This window comes from Lepeophtheirus salmonis, chromosome 14 (assembly GCF_016086655.4).
Source record: "Lepeophtheirus salmonis chromosome 14, UVic_Lsal_1.4, whole genome shotgun sequence".
Classification (NCBI taxonomy): Eukaryota; Metazoa; Arthropoda; class Copepoda; order Siphonostomatoida; family Caligidae; genus Lepeophtheirus; species Lepeophtheirus salmonis.
In genome coordinates this window covers 2,856,029-2,877,408 of record NC_052144.2, presented here as the reverse complement: position 1 = coordinate 2,877,408, position 21,380 = coordinate 2,856,029, and the positions used below count along the sequence as shown (strand labels likewise).

The window sequence follows — 21,380 nt, the reverse complement described above, 5'->3', positions numbered from 1 at the left end:
TACTACAAAATACATAGTAACCCAACTAAGGTAGAGTTCAAGAGAAAAGGGGAACGTGTTATAGAATCTTATATACATACCTATAACTCCTAGGTAGATAGTTAGGTACAAAAATCCGTACAAAAGAATTTTTTAAGAAAAAAAAAAAATGCATGCATACTAGTTCTGAGGAAAAACCCATCCATATATGTACTCATATGTATGTACATTCTACTATACATATACTTTTTTTAAACACAATTTCCACTCTTCAATCAATTTTTAGGCTAAAAATAGAAAGTAAGGAAGTACATTGTACATTCAATGTACTGTAGTCTTTAAATAATATCATAGACAAATCAGTAAGAAACTAGAATGGGCACTCGATAGACTGCAAAACCTCCACCTAAAATCAATTTTAGTTATGTATCTAAATTTGTTGCTAAGTTTTGGTGCATTATGGATTTTTAATATTTTATGGTACCTTGACCTCTCAAAATTTAATAGCCTCTGACTCTGACCATATATAATCTTCGTAGCAAGTTGGATCAAAATCATTCTCTACCTTTTGCCGGAATCCTAGTGACTAACAAATAAACAAACATGGGTAAAAACATAATCATAAAAGAATGGGCACTCTGTGGAGCGCTAATCTTCCTCCTAAAATCAAATTGAGTTATATATCTAAAAAAAATTCCTAAAGCTTTGGTCGATTATGCATTATTCATGTTTTGTGCTATCTTGATTTTGAAGCTCCAAAATTTAATAGCATCTTACTGAGACTATATATAAAATCTTTGTACCAAGTTTGATCAAAATCTATCTGTAACTTTTTCCGTAATCCTTGCAAAAACATAAACTCTGTTCAACTTCGTTGGCGGAGGTAAAAAACAACAAAAACAAGGGATTGAATAGAAACTAGTTTGGAAGTACTTAAGTGATGAGCATGCGTAATTCGAATGATTAACACCGTGACTCAGTAATTAATTAATTATACAAACAAGCAAGCAAGCAGATGAAACGGAATTTACATATTACACCTATACATCCAATCAACATGTAAAAATTTTACCTATAAACACACAATGTAATAGATGTAGTAAAAATATATCCATTATTTTTCCAATAATTGACTTTATTAATGTGTATCTCCCGTTGTATAAGTGAGATCATTTTACACTGGATAGATAGATACCAGCAAAAGCAAAAATACACCATATTTTAAAGTTTTTCTTCGAACATGGCGTAAACGCAATCCAGGTGGGTGAAAATGTGAACATTGTTGATAATATTGATACTGTAACAGCCAATCACATGAAATTTTGGGTTCGTGTTTGTCGTTAAGATAATTATAATGTAAAAGATACGCACGCTCTAGACGCCCAATAGTCGAAAATGTGAATAATAGAAATCGATTAGCTCGACCGTCATGTAATATCTGTTTTGATTGTCAAAGATATAAACATCATTGGCTTTTTTTTAAAATCCATTAAAAATAATGGATTTCTTTTTACTACACTTAATATAAAATATTAAGTGTAGAGTCAGATAATAAGTAATACTATATAATTATAATAAAATTAGAAATTATATTGTATTTTAAAAGCAATTTCTGATGCAAAAATTATAATTTACTGAAAAAAATTGCCCCGGGTGAGGCTCGAACTCACGGCCTTCAGATTATGAGACTGACGCGCTGCCTACTGCGCTACCGAGGCTTGATGAAATAATAGGCTAAAAAACTTTAAAAGTAATAACAATTTCAATGTTATTTTTGATGTTTGTAAAAAAATTTGACGTTTTAATTTTTGATACTTCAATTATAATTCATTAATATTTTAAAATAAATTATATTGTATTACAAAAAGAATATAAAACATTTAATACTACATCAACCTCGAGTGATTTTTAACTGAATAAAATTGAAATCAAATTTAGGCTTCTGCTGAGTTATACTTTTAGAAATAAAAACTTTTTTGATAACAGTACATCAAATTAATTATGAACATTTTTTTTTTATTAAATCTCTTTTTTTAAATCTTCTCTCCAAACTAAGCTCTTTTAAATAAGATTATTTTTTTTAACTTAATATTACGTTTTTCAAGCATTTACATGAAAAATTCACTCAAGTAACATACATTTTGCCTAGTAAAACACAATTTGTATGTATATATTTTGGCTTTTTTTTTCTTATTCAAAAATTGACTCAAACTAATAAAAAGTGTAAAATTAATACATTTATAAAATTTGTTTAAAAAATTCTTTGAAAATCATTCGATTCAATATGATAACAAGAATGTCAGATTGTAGAATTTGATATTTAAATAAATAAAGGAATCATTCATCGGGTTGATCGGTGGTTAGGGGTAATATGGGCCCCTAGGTAATATGAGACACCCTTACTTGTATACAGTTTACTGTTAATCATAGAATTACTTTGTTTTGACATGTGACAGTAAACGACATCATCTTTCAGTCATATTGTATTACCATCCATGTGAAAAAGGTATGTATTTAGTATTTTAACCGTTTATTCAAAGATTTTTTAAATTGTAATCTACTAGTTGATTAATTTTGTTATAAAATATTAAACATGAAATACAATGTGATTATAAGCATTAGTTTCTAAGAAGAAACATTTTTTAGTAATATAATAAAATATATGAAATTTTAATGAGACATACTAATTGGGATAATATTGGGCATGGCATTGTGGATGTTTCTGATATTATCATAAGACTTTTCAAATCCTAAATTTGTAGGAGGTGCATCTAAAACTGGCACAACTTTTTGCATAGATTTGTTAAACTTTACTATATAGGGTGCATAGCCTTTATCAGGGATCGGCAACCTTTTGGAGAGTAGGGACCGAACAGCTATGCGGTGTCGTGGTAGAAATTCCAAATAGCTATCGCTGTAGAGCCATGGTGGAAAACCATTTTATTGAATATCTAATTGATTTTCTGTGTTCTTAGGGAAAACAAAGATTCAATATAATTTTATTTAAAAAATACCCTTATTTTTTACTACATGATTTATAATAAAGAAATGAAATATAAACACAATTTAAAAGATCTTTCCTTTAAATTGTGATAAATTAACAAAAATAAATAAAGATAAAGCGAACCCTACCACTTAATCTATATTTGACTTTTCTTATCTGCACTCTCCAGGTGCAAAGTAGGAAATTTCTTAAGGTTCTCAACTATAATTTTAGATTAGTATGCCTATATTTGGATGTTTGTCCATGATAAGATGGTGGGCCGGTCAAAATTAACTTGGAGGACGATATGGTCCGCAGCCCGGGGTTTGCCAACTTCTTGCCTATATGAAGCCCAACAAATACTTGTCCACATTATATGTGCTGTCTACGGTATTTTATCAATCATATAATACTGTTAATGTGTTATTAACTAATTATTAGCTAAATAAAAACCAAAGATAAACCAATTTATTTTCATTTATATAAATACAACTTTAAACAAGGGCTTTAACTTCAAATATTTTAATGGTTTAGAGGTAAGTGCTAAATATTTTTAAAGCACAACATGAAGGTACGTCTACTTTGAAAGGTCTAGCTACATAGCTCTGATAGACTTAAAAAATATAAGTGATTTTGAACAAGCGGCTCATATTACGCTAGTTCTATTCAGTAATATTAAAATCATGAATTTTATATGCAATATATTGAACATAGCATTATCGCCAATAAAAATATAATTCACACCTCCTATGTAAAAAAAGGTTACTCATATTATCTACATTATAAAAATAATAATATAAATCTTGAAACAAGTACCCATCTATCATCATTCCTTGTCTTCTTTGTATTCATTTTTTTTCGTTCCTTCGTATTATGATTCAATGATGAGAATCAATAGTAATTCAGTCATCATCATAAATCATGAAATGAACAAAATGTCAAGATAAAATTTGATTGTATGTAAAATAATAACTAATAAGAGTCTAATCCACGTTTAAAATTATATAGACATACACTGAGTGACAAAACGAAGACCCCGTGATAAACATACATATATATCTTCAAGAGGTCGTAGCGATACGTTTTTGTACGCTAGAAGCGTTGAATATTATTCTATAAGTTATAACTTAGCCCATGTACCCTTTTAACACAATTAACATGCCAAGCTAAGAAAAAGTTACAAACGCGTTAAGGAAAAATGACTAAATGTGACAAAGTGACCTCATCTGTGGTATAATAATAAGGTAAATCTTGCGTGAGTGAGAATATATCACTACGACCATATATCTCATCAATCGTTTCGTTACTTTGTTTTAAAGCTTTAGGTCTACCCAAAACTTTAAACCATTTATGTTTACCTAAAACATAAAATACTCCAGGGAAAGAGCGGACAAACAAATAATCAACCCCACAATAAAAGGGAAAAAATAAGTTTTTCATCTACGCATTCAGAGAACACTAAAAATTAAAACATATATTACATTAAGAATGGACAATTTTCAAGAATATACAATATGAACGAACAATAACTTGTATTTCTGACATAGAAAATTATATTAATAATTATTTGAAGATTATTATCATTCAAATTATCATTGTCACTCTCAATCTTAGGTTCAGAAATGGACCTATCCCTTTCTAATCAAAAACGTGAAAATCACTTTTCTGATGTACTTCATCTTCCTAAATTTTGAAATTGTATGCATTGTGCGGAAATAATTAATAACGTCAATATCATTCTCCCTAATCCTTGCTAGTATTATGATATTCAAACAAGTGATCGAATAAATTTAAATCAACTAATTTAGTAGCCACAACCCATGGATTCTAATATAAATAATTTCAATTCTAACTTACTAAAAAAATATATCGGATTGATAAATAATTTGTAAAGAATTTCAATATATAAAAATAAATTTAAAACGATAATCTGGATATCATCGTGAGCTAGTCCATCTTCACAAAAGAGACAGATTCCGAGGACTGAACTTCTTTGACATTACTATCTAAATGAGGATGAGAGGCATTCGAACCTCATATAGAAACTATTTGCGAAAAAATAGAAAGAACTTAGGCAAGGAGACTAATAGGTGAATTCCTCATGGTAAATATACGTTTGAATACATGAAATAGATTCCCAAGCAAAAAGTTTCAGCTCAACGAGAACTTAAGCTTTTTTAGATCTAATAATGTTCAAATGCTAAGATATAATTGTATTAAGTACCAAACTCCACCGTCCTTTAATAAGCTTAAAACAAATAATTTAAGTTCAGAAAATTAGAATACAAAGGTCATTGACATCCTTTTATAATAACCCTCACATAGAAAAAAATAGTTTATTATATTACTTGAAAAACTTTTGAGCCTTTAGTTGGGAATTCAATTAGCACATTTGATGGCATTGATCTACAACTTCCTTCTATTTATGTCTTTTGGAAAAGTAAACATTTTCATGGACGAAAAGACTGGAGACTTTTTATCTATAGCTGATCTATTTTTGTAAAACTCTGTACAACACATTTGACATTACCGTTATGAAAAATATATTGCAATTATTGGCTAATTATAACAAATAATTAAATTAAGCCCACAAGATAGTAAATAAAACCCCTCCAAGACCTTTCAAATAGATATAACGTAATAAACTTTAAATTGTTTTTGCTGTACATTTGATGAATGATTACTAGCAGTACTACACGGCATTACCCAGAGTTATAAGTCGTCAAGGAAGAAACAATCTTTTTTTATTAATATAAAAGCTAACTCCCGAACAAATACTCAGGCTTACTTTCTGTTTTTCATGAGCACACTCATACGTAGTTACTCAATACTTTGATATTCTCTCAAGAATGAATGAATAATGATAACAGAAAATAAAAATTGTTCAGCTTACCAACAAGAACAACACAAACTAGCACGATAAAAAATGCTTAAGATTTACAACCTTAAATACACGCACTGTCCTTTTCTTATTAATGCGAACCAGACTGAGACAAATAAACAAACTTTGCTTTATCAATATTGATTTTGTTATCACTTAATATATGTTAATCAAAATACATTAATGGAGGAGAAATTAGAGATATTGCACTACTCAGTATAAAATGGTTAGTTGCAACAAGTGTTGCAATTTTCCCAGTAATGTTTATTCTTTTTATATTTGTTCTTAACAAAAAACATGTTTATTAACCAAGGCAGGGGCCAAAAGAGTGTTTAAAGATTGAATTTATTTGATTTATAATACTGATCAGTAATCTATAATATATAATCTTATTATATCCTCTAATCTTTTGTAATACATTGTAATTAAATATATTACAGGGTGAAATGTATAATTATTTCTTCCTCAGGAAATAGTCTCAGTCTAATTTTCTTAATTTATGTTTACCATTTGACATATTGTATTCAAATGCAATTGGTGAGCAAACTACTGACTGGCATAATCTCTAAATAAACTCAAACAATAAAAGACAAATGTTCGTATGTCTTGTTAAATTTTGGCGTGTCTGAGCCAAATGGGTCAAAAACAAAAAGTTACAGTGACTCTCAGATCTTCCCTACCCCTGTATTAATTCTGAGGGAGCGAAAAATGTCAGAGTTTTGGATCTTTACATATATTTTGGAGAATGATTTTGATGAAAAATGAATCGGTACTGACTACTGTGAATGTGGATTTGAACAAACGAATAGAGGTAAAAATTAACTTACAATTTATGAATCCGATATGATTCAATCCCCTCTAAAAAATAATAATTAAAAAGAGAAAAATAAATACGTGTCTTCTAAGATCATTTTAATTAGACGATCAAAATAATTACGTTCAAATAATTCCTACACGACAACAAAATCACATTATTTTCCATCATTTGAATTAATTATGTCATAAAATTAAAAATTAAAAAACTTACTCAATATCATATGCAACTTCTTGAGGTAAAAACTTCATTGTCTTCACATGGGGGCATCATTCCTTCACAGATGAATTAGAATACTCCTTCAAGAATAGCCTTTTCCTTGATTAGATACATTGAGAATGATGATTAATAACTTAAGTAATAACAATATAAATGTCTAACATGAGGACACCTCTTCACTTCTTAATACGCTGATAAATTAGTTGGATCTTGAGTTTTAAATAAATGAAATAATGACGATTCATATTTGAGTGGTTAAGTGATCCACTCAATGTTCCGTTTCATTTATTTAAATTTAGCTATATATATATTTATATTTTTTGTATTTGACAAGTTATAAAAATATATAATATCAAATCAAATATTGTATATATGCGAGCCCTAGATTCAGAAGCATAGAATTAGAGTATCATAAATTTATAATTGTAAGTCAGGTAATAACTTAATACACATCGTGTAAATTGATTACCAAGAATTTGCAGATTTATTATTAATTAGAATTGTGTGTGTTAGATGTCGCTGTTCACTTCAGCTGTGGTAATGTTATTAAATGTTACTTTTATATATTCACAAGCTAGGAGCTAGTAGCTACGCAAAGATTCCAAGACTTAGTGTCTTCGAAAGAAGAAGCTCGTTTTTATTCTATCAATTTAAAGGAATTCGCTTCCTATTCGAGGTAGCTTTTTATATTTAAAAATACGTGATATTCATTAGTGAATCCCAGAACCTATTTGGACCTATTTCATGACGTCACAGAGGATAGTATTATTTCATATTTGATATTTTATTTTCTTACTGTAAATATCAAATACACTATTTGAAAAAGTCATTTAATTTTACAATAATACAAATATTTCCCCTTCATTTTATGTTATGTGCCAATTATCTCTGTGACTTAACAATGATATTCTTAAGTTTGAGGGGATTCTACTTATTATTAATTAAACCATACCGACAATATTTACTTGATGACTGACTAAATTTAATTAAATGCTATCCAATATCCCTGATTTTAGATGTTTCATCAGCAATTTTCTAATACGTTGCATAATTTTGTTGTTTACTTATTCTCTAATAACTTTCATTTATTTAGATTTTCGAATGTATGGAGTGGGTGACGAATGCATCATGCTTTTTAATGTTATCGGATTCTTTTTTATAGTATATCTCTTATATGTAATATACAAATACGTTGCTCGAAATGCATCATCCAATAGTTCCTCTCCAACATCATCCCCATCGTCTCTCATGTCAAACTTGAATAATCGAGTCCGCTCTGAGAGCCCAGAATGTAGTATTTGCTTGGAGAGTGTTCGTTTTGCGGTAGAGACGAATTGTGGTCATGTTTTCTGCGGTGCTTGTCTTGTTGAATATGTGGATCGTTTAGCTACTTTGTCAACCCCTACATGTCCATACTGTCGGTAGGTTTTCAAATCCGACTATATGCGGAAATCCCTATGAAAACATTTATTGGACTATATATGACCATATGAAATTTTCCACTCATGAATTTACTTATAATCCCAATGATTAATCTATTTTAATTTCATTAATAGGCAGAGAATTACGATGATTCTCCTCTACTTTACTCCTGAAGAGAGTCAAGACTCTCTTCAAGACGCAGATCGCAATTTAAGGAATTGTCTAATTGAAAAAATAAAGAGCTATAATCGATCATATTCAGGTAAGAAATTATATCCTGTTATTGTTTCTGTTGTTATATATCAATTAACTACTCATTTTGTATTTAGATGAACCACGCTCCATACTGGAGCAAATCCGCGATTTCCCCATTCTTGCTCGAAGATTATGGAATATGTTTTGGGATTACCCCGATAGAACTACTTTGTTTTTTAGGATCCGAGTCCTTATTCCAAATGTGATAACAATACTTTACTTCCTGAGTCCATTTGATATCATTCCAGAATTTTTGTTTGGAATTTTTGGACTCTTTGATGATATTTTCATTATTTTATGCGGTGGATTCTATGCTGTTAATCTATATAGAAGCCTGGTGGCTCAACGTGGCTTAGTGTGATATTAAAAAAAAAAAGTATATTAATATAAATAATTTATATTTTGTAGAGTTCTGTCTTTCTGCTTTTGACCTATAAATTCCAAAACGGCTAGATGGATGAGTTGATTTTTGGCATGTGAGTTCTTTGGAACACTTTGTCGAACATAGGCTACTTTTTTGCCCTAATTGCCATGCTCTCTTTGGGCCGTCTTCAAGCAGAATTTTTTTCAACTTTGTTATTTTATTAAAAACTTATTTTTTTACAAAAATGTTGGTCTTAATGTATTAAGCCCTTAACTGACATTTGAATTGTTCAACTAGGCCTTAATGAGTAATTATTTCTTGGCTTTTTGGGTAGAAATTCATTGCAAAACAGAGTAAGATAAATGGTTGCATCATGAGATGAAAATTGTTTAGTCCAATGCCTTATATAGAATAGACCACAGATTTTCCCTGCTCCAATCGCTGAGGCGTCTGTAGGGCAATATTTTTACACATCACTCATTTTTATAGTAGACGTTAAATTGTATAACAACCTAATTTACTGTCTACAAGAGGACTCTCTGCGATTGGGGTATAAAAAAGTAGCCCATATTTAGTGTATTAGTAAATATTGTAAAACAATAAGAAAAAATGGTTATTTCATTTTTTTAAATCTATATAATATAAATAATAATAAGTTTCGAAAAAAATCTATCTAATAAACAAATATATGACGAGCGAAGCTAGAAAAATATATATGTATATAGGATGTATATTAATTAATAATTTTTTCTATAAATATGGTATAATGGGTATGTGCTCCTATTATTGCGATATTGTTGTCATCGATTATAAATTTGGATTATATCATTAATGACTACTAACTCCCTTCTTTTTCCAAATTCTCAATAACAATGCGAAGTTTTATATGTATATAATAATTTATGACAATATTTGAAGTCGAGTTGCATTATTAAAAGTGTAGGAAAGATGTTTGCTCTATCACACTTGATCAGAAAAAAAGTATAAGTAAAGATGTACCGATAAAAATACAAATATTTAAATGTCTTCCCATATGGGTAAAATCCAAATAGGTTATTTGCTAGTATATGTTCAATATTGTATATAGTATATGCTATAAAATAGTAGACATGAAGTATGTCTATACTGTATTAATGTCATATTTTATTATAAGCGCAGCTATACATTTGTACCTTGGAATTGATATCAATGCCCTGAGATAGAGAGAGCACTCGAAGCATCTAAGAAGACTTGAACTAGGGTGGAGAGTCGAGAGAGCTAATAGACTGTCTAGCTAGCTATGAATGTCAGTGTGTTCGGCTACAGCCCTAGCTAGCTAGTTGATGCCGATGCGTTCCTCTGATTGGACTTTCCTTTCCTACTTCTTTCTGTTTCTTTTCCCCCTATCCAATGAGAGATCCTCGCTTGGAGTCGCTATATACATCAGTGTATTTTTTCTATAATATTATTAATTTAATATCTGACTCCTCAAGTGAATTTGTGTTGTTACTGTTGTCAAAAGGACTGGATATTTCCTATTAATTATTATGTCGGAAATGGATATGAAGCGAATGCGGGATAGGTAAATATACGTCATTAACCTTATACTGATTTGGGAGATCCTTTGTTTTATGATGGGAAGAGTCGTGACCCATTCTAGCTGTTGATTGTTTTCATTTCTATCCAAAGCGATTCAAGATGGCGGAAGAAGCTCTTTTCTGTTTCTATTTGCATTCTGAGTGTGAATGGAGTCCAGCGCATGCATCGCCCGCTTGTGTGACTAATGCAATCCTTTCTTTCTCATCCATCCTCATTTTTTGGAAAGGCATTCCCATTCTAAATTCTTATTGCAAGTATTTGATATTTCCCCGGTTCATACACTGAATATGAATGCTAATGATGTGGTCTGGATTCTCTCTCATGTCTTTTCTTTCCCTAGGTCCTCTCTCCTTTGTATAAAGCTCTTTTTCTTGGGAGAAACTAGCTTCTGTGTCCAAATCCCCAATCCTTTTCTTTTTATAGGACTCCGGAGTGGATTTTCTATTAATTTACTTTTTGGGATCAGCATGTTGAGATCCTTGGCATATTTAGCTATTAAGGTTTTTTATACATATAGTGTCATTTGAGAGATATTCATCCATGACTTGAAAGGAGCAACGGATTCATCATCCGTCATTAGGAGGTTCTCTATAGTACTAATCATGAGACAAAGTTTGTATGATTATGTAGCCATAATTGTTGTACAGTTAATGTTTTTTAGGTCCTCTTCTATTTTTCAAGTCATAAAGAGTCGCTCCTTGATAGGGAAACAATGGGCTGCCTTACCTATAATATCCTTTTTTTAGAACAACGATCATGTTTTACTTTTTCCACGGAGTTTTATGTATATGTATATATACATATGTATCATTATTAATTATTAACTTTTTTTTTCGTTTTTATAGAGTGTAATTGTTAATGATTTATTTGTTTCTGTTGTTTTCTATTATTATTTTTAAGTGTCGTTCATTCAAGGTGTAGTCACTGCTGTAATGGATGAAAAAGAAAATAATGTACAAACCTAGCTTCCCATATAGTTATTATAAACTCTAATCCATACAAAGAGTTGCGTACAATGTTACAAATTCACTTAGCACACTTTGATTGTAATTTTGTCAGTACATACTTTTATTTCCAATTCCATTTTCACTTGTTGTTCCAAATTTTTCCTTCCTATTTTTACTCATATCACTTTCAAGTTTTGATGAGAGAGGAAAAAAAATATTTTTGTACATATTTCTGCTTCAATGTCATCTTGATTCTGGTAAATGACAATTTTATATATATATAAAAAAGAAGATTTTTTTCAGCACAACTTGATTTATCACAAGAAACATCGGTTGGATCTATATAATTTGCATACACATTTTTCCCAATAGATCTCCACGTGATGATAGAAAAAGGGATCGTAGGAGTGGCCGTGGGGATGGAGGTGGATCCGGTAAACCACTTCGTCGTGCTCCTCCAGAGCGCCGTGTTTTCATATCCAACTTCCCGTTTGAAATGAAATGGCAAGAGATTAAAGATATGTTTCGTAAGGAGGTTGGCGATGTGACTTATGTAGAATTGTTTAACGATGAGCAGGATCGTCCTCGTGGCTGTGGTATCATGGAATTTGCCACTCCAGATTTAGCGAAAAAGTGCATTGAAAAAATGCATAGATTTGAATACAAAGGGCGCAAGTTGGTCGTGAAAGAGGTATAAACTAAATTTTTTCTTCTTAGCTAAATTTGGTAGGGTTTCTGAGAGGATTTATTATTATAGTATTATATCTCATGGGATGTTTATTGAGCCATTTTTATTGTATATTCCGATCATTTAAGTAATGAGGTGAACTTTTAAGTCACTTAAATTTTTTTTTTTTTTTTTTTTGAAAAGAAAGTCTAATATTGTACCTTGATAAGACCCAGTGGTTTCTTGTAGGAAAGGATTATTGACTGACAAGTTTGATTTCAAAAAGTACTGCCGCCTGTTGCATAATACATTTTTAGGTTTATACAAAACAATGAATAGTTATGTTGTTCAAGTTATAGTCGATTATTTCAGTCCTTAGTTTTATAAAGAAAACGATGAAGATAGTCGAATTTTCGTTTGTATCATTGTATTTGTCATCCAAATTTGATTGACTTGTAACGAAAATTCTCTCGGGATTGAAGGGGATGAACTTTTACAAGAGTTGCATCTTTGTATTGACTCCAATTGCTTGTTTGATAATATTAAAATAATCTTTGAATGATTGGAACATACTGTTTTCATTTTTTTCTCATTCCGATGTATGTAATACTTTTTTTAGGAGATGAAAGTGATCGAATTTACTTCATTTTTCTTTTCTGTTCTTGGCAATTAGAGATTGAAATATTTAATGTGGCATATTTTCTTTTTCTTACTAAACGTTAGTGGTGATTTATTTTTAGGATTTTGACACTTTGCGTGACAAATGCGGTCGCATTGTTGGGAGTCGAGCAGCTAGAGACAGAAGTAGAGATAGAAGTCATGAAAGAGACCGTAGTCGAGGAGGAGACATTCGTCCTGTGAGTAATGAATTTGGTAATACGTTTGGATTGTCTCCTCAATTTTTGGACTCATTGGGGATTAATGGTCCACTTCATACCAGAGTATTTGTGGCGAATGTAAGGTTTTTGCTTAAAAATATGTACATATATTTATTAGTAATAATCTCTTTAAATTTATAGCTCAGTTATGAAGTAGACGAGAAAAAGTTAAAGGAAGTATTTCGTTTGGCAGGGAAAATTGTCATGATAGAACTGAACCGTGATAAGACTGGGAAAAGCCGAGGCTTCGCAGTCCTGGAGTATTCTCATCCAGTTGAATCCGTACAAGCTATATCCATGTTTAACAATCAAGTTTTGTTTGAGAGGCGTATGACTGTAAGATTTGATAATCAAACACCCTACGAGGATATGGATGAACTTCCGGCTAGACTTCCAGAGGGTCTTGAAGGCGTAGGAATGGGACTTGGGTCCAATGGAGATCCTCTTACTGATGTATCTCGTAACTTACCAAATATTGTAGAGAATATGCAAACTACAGCTAGCAACATGGGTGGCACAGGAGGAACCGGGCTCAATAACGGCATGGACATGGCCCTTGCCGTATCCAATATGGCTACTCTTGCTAGAACTATGGGACTAAATCTAGGAAACCTTGGAATGGGTGGATCTAGTGCTGGGCCTGCACCTACAGGGGGTTCTGTCCCGATGAGCAATGGGGGGTCGTCAGGCTCAATGGGTATGGGAAGTGGAGGAATGAATCAAAACAATATGAATCCAGGCATGGGCATGGGAGGGTCTTCTAGTATGGGCATGAGTGGAGGAAGTTCAGGTGGAATTAATTCGGGAATTTCCATGGGAGGCTATTCTACTGGACCCACTTCGTCATCAAATTATCCTCCATCAAGTGCCGGAGTGCAGTCAGGTGGAAATATGCCTGATGTTTCATCTGCTATGGGTAGACAAGGAGTTCAACAACCTCAGTCTCGTGGTGGCTCAGATTCCATCATCATTCGAAATTTGCCTGTTGACTGTAATTGGCAGTCTTTGCGAGACGGGTTTGCACATTGTGGTGAAATTAAATACGCCGAAATGAAGGAAAGAACAACTGGATTAATTCGCTTTACTTCTGAGAGGGATGCTGATAGAGCTGTTTGTAAGTATAATCATAATTATAATTTGCCAAAGTAACTACCTATGTAGCATGAACATAATAGTGTCCCGCTATATGCAAAATTTTAGGTTTCTCAGATGATTTTTGTTTATATATATATTCTTTTAGTACATGAATACTTGTACAAAAAATTAGATGGTAATATTTGAACCATAGCAAAAAGTATATGAGGGACCTGAAATAATGCAAATATTTTTTAATTGCTTGAACTAGAAAAAAACTAGATCAAATACATAGTGCCTACAAGAAAAAAAAAAATAATAACTCCTAAAATGTACACATTCATTTACATTTTTCGTCTTTGGTATGCTAGTTATTTCTAATAACAATTTCACTATAATTTATTCTTTACAGCCATGATGGACAAACAAGTTATCGGGAATCGAACAATTGATGTTAGATTGTATTGATATATGACTCTAAGAGCAGAAAAAAAAAAATAATGACAAGAAATTGGTTTTCGTTCAAATAATACAAGTCCATGTTCTTCATAGGCTTTAAAATCCCATTTTTCTATTAGTTATACTTTGCATCTCACTTCAGTTTTTAAAAAGATTTAGAAAAGATTCTGAAGTTGAATCTCTCCATATTTTTTTATTTTTTTTTTCCTTTTTATTGATTATAATGTTACCTGTCATTATTATTTACACTTTATTTCTGTAAATTACAAATAATACTGTTTGTATAGTTGACTGCATTTTTCTTCGTTTGTGTTATTAGATTTAATAAAATATACATTTGAATCAATTGAACCTTATTTTAGCTCTTTTTTTCAACCTCTTAATTGATATGGGGATAATAGGTAGGGTAAAAAGGATTAGTTCGTTTAATCCCCACGTTTAATGTACGTTCTTGATGGTTGATGGAATCCCCCCTAATTAAATAATAGTTAATTAATGAGAAAACAAGACAGTTTGTCACTCCCATCTAAATGTGCAATATCCATTCTCCCATTTTTTCCAACATAAAAGATAACCTAGTGGCGAAAGTCGCATAGTCACCTAATATAGCAATTAATTATTAATGCACATCATATTTGTAAGTATTTGAATAAAAAGGGGATGCTCAAGGGAGTAACAAAATAATGTAAACTTTTGCTCAAGAAATACAGATTTTGCTTCATAGCTGATCATGGAATTGGGCCATCAAATTTAATGAGTATAATTTGAGGGAATAGAGAAATCAAATGTATTTTACAAAATATATTGCGAATACTTTAATAATATAATTGTGCTTCAATGAGTTTTCTCAAAATTGAGAGTAGGTTAGATTTGTATTTTTCTTCGAATTAACCTCAATTTTTATGAAATAACTATTCTGTTTAATCCTATGGAGGCACTACAAATTACACCTAATGTACTCAAAATGGATAGTCTCAATAACATGTATGTAATATATTTTATTTGAAAGGCCATATTGTGGCCAAAAGAAGTTCTGTAAATCAAATAAAGGTTGTAAACTATAGATAAAATAATTGTGTATCTTAACTCATCCAGTAATTTGAATACAAGGCTCATAATGGACTGAAATATGTGTAGAAGTATTGGGTTGTATGTATATGTTCTGTAAAATTTGCGCTTTTGTACAAGTTTGTTCAAATGAGATGAAGGATTTATTGTACTTAAGATGAAGATAATGTAATAATTGAATATTTAATGGATTTTGTAATCCAATAATGCATTTTAAGACGAAGAAATTGCAACTAGTACAATTCGCTTATACTACTTGTACACAAAATATATATGAAGTAAAAAAATAAATAGGGATATTCTTGTTTTTTGCTCAAGACTACTTTTATGGTGAAGCACTGCGTCTAGTTTGATAAACTATCCTGGTCTTCCTTACTCAATTCGATATTCACATATCTCCCCCAAAAAGTGACGTCATGGAATGATGACGACAGATGTGAAATTAAAATAATAATATGAATAACAGAAACAGAGATAAAGAGAAAGAATTAATCATTTAATTTTGAGATTAGAAAAATCCAATCTGAATTAGTAGGTGAATTTCGTTTCTAATTCTTGCCTTTTGAATGTTCGTTGATCACTGAGGGGTGTATGTAGATTGTACTAAGCTAGTAGTGACCTGTAAGGAGCACTCTGAGTGTGGAATGTTAGTATGGGATCTGAGCAGAGTCAACTGAGAAGCAAATCCAAAGATGGGGATGGATCCAATCGCGCTTCGAGCCCACTACGACAGGAATCTGTATCTTCGGAGGTGGAAGCCCCTCCGCCTTATGTCCCTTACACTGTGGGCCGCCCTATTGGCTCAGAATGCATTGCTCAAAATATATGTTCAAAGAAATCTCCGCCAAAGCGGACTTGGATTGACAGCGACACCATGATCACACTTAATAACAGTCGGGACGAATACGACCAAGAGGATGAGGAGATTCGACGCCTGGAAAATGTCTCTTCCTTCTTACCCATTATGCGCGGGTCTTCTAGAGATCCAGATATACTGGAGCGCCTGGATGTTAGGGGATTTAATGCTCTTGTTCAAAGATACTCTAGTAAATCAGACATATTAGTTTAGAAATATTTTAGTATAACATTAGTCAAAGTCAACCAATGACTACTCTTTAAGTTGTTAAGATCAATGCTATATTGGTAATTAGTAATAGTTGTTGTATACTAATTGCAATGAGTTGTATCATTTTATCACACAGTGTACATATCTGAAGTATCTCGATTTCAATTTTAGTCATTTCTTCACTTTTTAAGAGGGAAACAAATTCAGAAAAACAATCCTTGAAAGAAAATTATTTTACGTCAAATTTACTGAAGGATTTCAGATAGGTTCATATTGTTTGCGAAATCAACTAAATCGAATACAAATGTCTGATAATAATTAAAGTCCAAATTTGTCATCAATTTCATCTTTTTCAAGTACAAAATTAACGCTAATGTTGAGCTGATATTTTGATTTATAATTTGTGTACAAGTTGCTACTTGAATTAGAAAATTGTACAAGTTGTAACCAAAAAGGGAGACAATTATTTTTAAATGAAGGATGTATAGTACTTGGGATGATGATTATGCAATAATTTCAATGTTCCATTGATGATCAACATGAAATGATAGTATCCATGTATAGTTGGTAATTAAAATGGTCAATATTGTTTAAAAAATAATGTATTTTCAGACGAAGAAATTACCTTATACAATTTGAACCTTGCATACAACATATATATTACCAACTATACATTGGTACTATCATGTCATTTTGATCTATTAAATTGACTTGGTTGCTATGTATTTATGAGTAATATCATTGTGGGCATTATAACTTTATAATGTACCACTTAATACTTATATTTTTGTCATTTGTGTTAAAACAGCTAAAAATTAAACCATTATTATACATATCATTCATTGAATATTCGCATAAAACTCATTCCAAGTACTGTAAACCTTCATTTAAAATTTTTCATCACATTTTTGAGCTTCAACTTGTAAACAATATATATATCAGAATTAACATATTATTATTTCAGCATATTTTAGTTGATTTGATTATTAAAAGGATCTTTCAATGAAAAATCGTATATATTATAGCAAAACTGATCTAATTTATCAAATCCGGAGTTAATAAATATTGATGTAATTCTTAGAAGAAAAAAAAAAACATTTCCCCCTCATTAAAAAAAGATTAATTATTTTCACTGCTTTTATAAACTATTTTTAAAATGAGCATTAAAATTGAATCAACAAAAGTCTTTCTTTCTTTATAAAGGAACCCCTGAGTTTCATCGCTTTTAATAATATGTTGATCTTCGACACTGTATTGAAACGTTATATTTTGTTGAATTGACTAATGTTTTATCCGTACAATTGCACAGATATAATCATCTTTAATGTTTGATTTGTTTCCCCCTCTAGATCACCTTCGTTATACATCTAAAATAATAAAAGACACACAGTCAGAAATCAACAAAAGCATTAAAGAAACAGAAGCCCTAAGTGCCTCTGTCCTAGATCAAATGAATAAAAACTCATCATCCTATTCTAAATATGCGGAAAAATTAGCTAAAGCATCTGACATGTCTCGAGCATTAAACAAGTGTCATTCTAGTCTGAACGAAAATATTGAGAGAATGGAAGTGTTGAATAATATGTTACCTATGGAGGAGCGTTTAGAGCCATTTGTTTGGACCACGGGCTAATTAGACTATTATGAAAATATATTTATATCCTATTTCCTTTCTTGAAGCAATATTTTTAGTTGTTTTTTAACAATATATTTTTTAATATATTCTCATATCTCGTCATTCATGAGTTAACTCATTAATTAATTAATATTATTTATTTTTTTGATACCCTATGGTATATGTATAAACATATATTTATAGAAGAATGACAACACTACAGTTTGTTCCATTTGATTCTCGAGTGAATCCGGATTTTTGGTTATGCCTCTCCAAAATCAAACTTGAGGTTCTCAAATTGAAAGATGAAGCCTATCCTGTTGTTGGTCGCGTAGAACTCACAAATCGGGGGAAAGATATACCTCCGATTCTAGATATGGATCGTTTCTCCTTTGATAAGGATCAATCCAACGATGTAACTTCGATATTTTCTCAGGGATTTATTTGCAATCAAGTATTTAAAATCATTTTATTTTTCTAGTTTCAATGAGCACCACCTGTTAAACTGCCCCCCTTTCTTTCAGAATACAATAGAAAAATTCAAGAATATCGATAAATCTGAATTATTAGAAAATACCTGTGGTCAGCAACTACGTGAAAGTATCATGAACGGATCAGCTCTTGATAATCCATCCCAACACTTGGGCTCGTTTCTAATATTGACTTTTGCTGACTTAAAGAAGTACAACTTTTATTTTTGGTTTTCATTCCCTGGATTTCAAATGCCTTCTGAGCTAAGGATTGTTTCCTGTGAGCCAGCACCAGACTTTATCATTCCAAAGGAAAGTTTTGCTACATATTTTGCGATAATCAATGGAAATTATAGTGAAAATGTAAAAGAAGCTGTTCAAATGTTCAACGAAACGGACCATGACATTATTTTTGGTTACTTGGACTCATGCACTTATGAAAACAACCCAGGATGGTCCTTGAGGAACTATTTATCTCTTATTCTATATCATTCTCCTGGAAAGAAGGTTTTTAAGATTTTAAGTCATAGAAGAAGGACTGAATCCAAATTAATTATACTAGACTACCAAAGCGATGTAGACAAATTTGAACTTGGATCTGTTGTTGGTTGGGAAAAGAACGAAAATGGAAAACTGGGTCCTCGAGTAGCAGCTATGAAGAATGCCATGGATCCTAAAGTCCTTGCAGAATCCTCTGTTGATCTTAATTTGAAACTAATGAAGTGGAGAGTTGCACCAGATTTGGATTTGGATACACTTTCAAAATTAAAAGTTCTATTGTTGGGATCTGGAACTCTTGGATGCAATGTTGCACGTGTTTGTCTTGGTTGGGGAATCCGACACATTACTTTTGTTGACAATTCCAGAGTATCCTTTTCAAACCCTGCGAGACAAACCCTTTTTGACTTTAATGATTGTTTGGAGGGCGGGCAACATAAGGTTGATTAAAAATATATTTTTTTACTATAGAGATCGACTAAAATATACATATGTATTACAGGCTAAATGTGCCAGTGAAAAGCTAAAATCTATCTTCCCTGGAGTTACGTCTAATTGGCATGATGTATTTATTCCAATGCCAGGACATCCAATCAGTGATTCCAACTTGGAAGAGTCAAAGAAAAACTTTGAAGAACTAGACAAATTGATTCAGAGCCATGACGTTGTGTTTCTTTTGACTGATAGTCGTGAATCCCGTTGGCTTCCAACTGTTATGGGAGCACATTATGAGAAAATTGTGATGAATGCAGCTTTGGGCTTTGATACATTCCTTGTAATGAGACATGGAATGTCTCCTAAAAAGTACTTGGTAAGTGGAAATAATGATCCCCAAATCCCTGGGGATTCTCTTGGTTGTTATTTTTGCAATGATGTTGTTGCGCCTGGGGATTCTCTCAAGGATAGAACTCTTGATCAACAATGTACTGTAACCCGACCAGGAATGTCTTTTCAAGCTGCAGCAATCGTTGTAGAATTAGCTGTCTCCATGATTCAGCACAAAAAGAAGGGATTTGCTCCTGCTGGAACCCAAGATTCAGAGAGTGTTCTAGGACTAGTGCCTCACTCAATTAGAGGTTCCATGAATACATTTTCTCAATTCTGTCCAACGACTTCTGCGTTTGATCGTTGTACCGCATGTAGTCATATTGTTTTGAAAGAATTTGCAGAAAACAGATTTCAGTTCATCCAAAAAGTCTGTAATTCCTCCTCCTATATTGAAGACATTACGGGGCTTTCTACATTACTCTCTGGTGTCAATTTAGACGATATTGTGGCACTCAATTCTGATTCTGAAGAAGAATAATCATCTTTAGATGCATCTTTTGATATTTTGATTATTGCCTACCATTCGTTTATACAAACAAAATAATTTTGCTATATATATATATACTTTGATTAATCTTCAATAAATTATGCAGAACTTATTTAAGTATCTTGTTTGAATATATATCCTAAAATGTAACAAAGTAAACTCAGGAAAGAAATTTATAATATTTTAATTAATGGTCGGTACAGGTCGTAAGAACGACGCAACCGTTTTTTTTTTTCATAGTTCTTTGAATCTGTTTTCTCATGAGATTAGATACTTTGATAATAATGGTTTAAAATTATTTTTTCGGTACATAAATATAATTTAAATATTTGAGTTCTAATGGATTTTACACTTTTATTATCAAGGAGAAGATCCTCATTCCTCCCAGTGTAATTAATTTAAATCACTCAATTGAATAACTTGTTGGAATATTGTCTCCTCCCAGACATGAATATTTCATAGGGAACCAAAAGTTAGAGGGGAAAAATAAACAAAAATTAATTCTCTAATAAACAGCAGGATACAAAAGTTTTATTTTAAAAATAAGAATCGAAAGAAAAGTCATTGAAAAAAATCTATATTTTATCTTCTAAAAAATAAGGTTCGGAATTAAATCCAAATTTTCAAAAAAGAAAAAAAGAAACTCGTCCAGACATTTTTATATGCACTAACTTGCTCACAATAGAAACGGTCTTACGTTTAGGGGCGTTTAAAACATATTTTGGAAGGAGGTGCTCAATCACAAAAAGATCTGAATTTTTTTTTTTTTTTAAATAATTTAATTCCTCTAACAAGTAGCTAAATTGACTAATTACTTTATTTTATCTT

The 21,380-nt window shown here is 31.4% G+C and overlaps 5 protein-coding genes and 1 non-coding gene across 10 annotated transcripts in view; 4 read left to right on the top strand and 2 right to left on the bottom strand.

Annotated features, from left to right (window-relative positions):
• ClC-a (chloride channel protein 2) overlaps positions 1–7,137 on the bottom strand; it is a 42,196-nt gene extending 35,059 nt beyond the window's left edge. The window contains exon 1 of the mRNA XM_040724403.2: positions 6,871–7,137. The gene's annotated coding sequence lies outside the window, so the exon portion shown is untranslated. The remainder of the gene's footprint in view (positions 1–6,870) is intronic.
• Positions 1,625–1,697, bottom strand: TRNAM-CAU (transfer RNA methionine (anticodon CAU)). The gene has a single exon. It is a non-coding gene; the product is annotated as a tRNA-Met (tRNA).
• Positions 7,138–7,387: 250 nt separating the features above from the next.
• LOC121129523 (E3 ubiquitin-protein ligase RNF170) lies at positions 7,388–10,047 on the top strand. The gene is made up of 4 exons (XM_071893569.1): positions 7,388–7,552; positions 7,970–8,297; positions 8,433–8,560; positions 8,628–10,047. The coding sequence occupies exons 2-4, from the start codon at positions 7,978–7,980 to the stop codon at positions 8,912–8,914; spliced, it is 735 nt and encodes a 244-aa protein (XP_071749670.1). The 5' UTR covers positions 7,388–7,552; positions 7,970–7,977; the 3' UTR covers positions 8,915–10,047.
• Positions 10,048–10,205: 158 nt separating this feature from the next.
• Positions 10,206–14,876, top strand: rump (heterogeneous nuclear ribonucleoprotein rumpelstiltskin). 5 transcript variants are annotated; one of them, XM_071893567.1, is made up of 7 exons: positions 10,335–10,478; positions 10,586–10,749; positions 10,836–11,107; positions 11,157–12,133; positions 12,850–13,065; positions 13,129–14,101; positions 14,474–14,876. In XM_071893567.1, exons 4-7 carry the CDS (start codon positions 11,939–11,941, stop codon positions 14,527–14,529), a joined length of 1,440 nt encoding a protein of 479 aa, XP_071749668.1. In that variant the 5' UTR covers positions 10,335–10,478; positions 10,586–10,749; positions 10,836–11,107; positions 11,157–11,938; the 3' UTR covers positions 14,530–14,876. The 5 variants fall into 5 exon arrangements, with proteins under 5 accessions (XP_040580341.1, XP_071749668.1, XP_071749666.1 ...); XM_071893565.1 differs by having other exon boundaries at positions 10,377–10,478; positions 10,836–12,133; XM_071893566.1 differs by lacking the exon at positions 10,335–10,478 and having other exon boundaries at positions 10,586–10,745.
• A 1,161-nt stretch (positions 14,877–16,037) lies between these two features.
• On the top strand, positions 16,038–18,392 carry BORCS5 (BLOC-1 related complex subunit 5). The gene is made up of 2 exons (XM_040724667.2): positions 16,038–16,634; positions 18,004–18,392. Exons 1-2 carry the CDS (start codon positions 16,241–16,243, stop codon positions 18,285–18,287), a joined length of 678 nt encoding a protein of 225 aa, XP_040580601.1. The 5' UTR covers positions 16,038–16,240; the 3' UTR covers positions 18,288–18,392.
• An 85-nt stretch (positions 18,393–18,477) lies between these two features.
• On the top strand, positions 18,478–20,664 carry Atg7 (Autophagy-related 7). Its single transcript, XM_040724666.2, has 3 exons — positions 18,478–18,723; positions 18,794–19,678; positions 19,740–20,664. Exons 1-3 carry the CDS (start codon positions 18,478–18,480, stop codon positions 20,541–20,543), a joined length of 1,935 nt encoding a protein of 644 aa, XP_040580600.1. The 3' UTR covers positions 20,544–20,664.
• Positions 20,665–21,380: the final 716 nt, after the last annotated feature.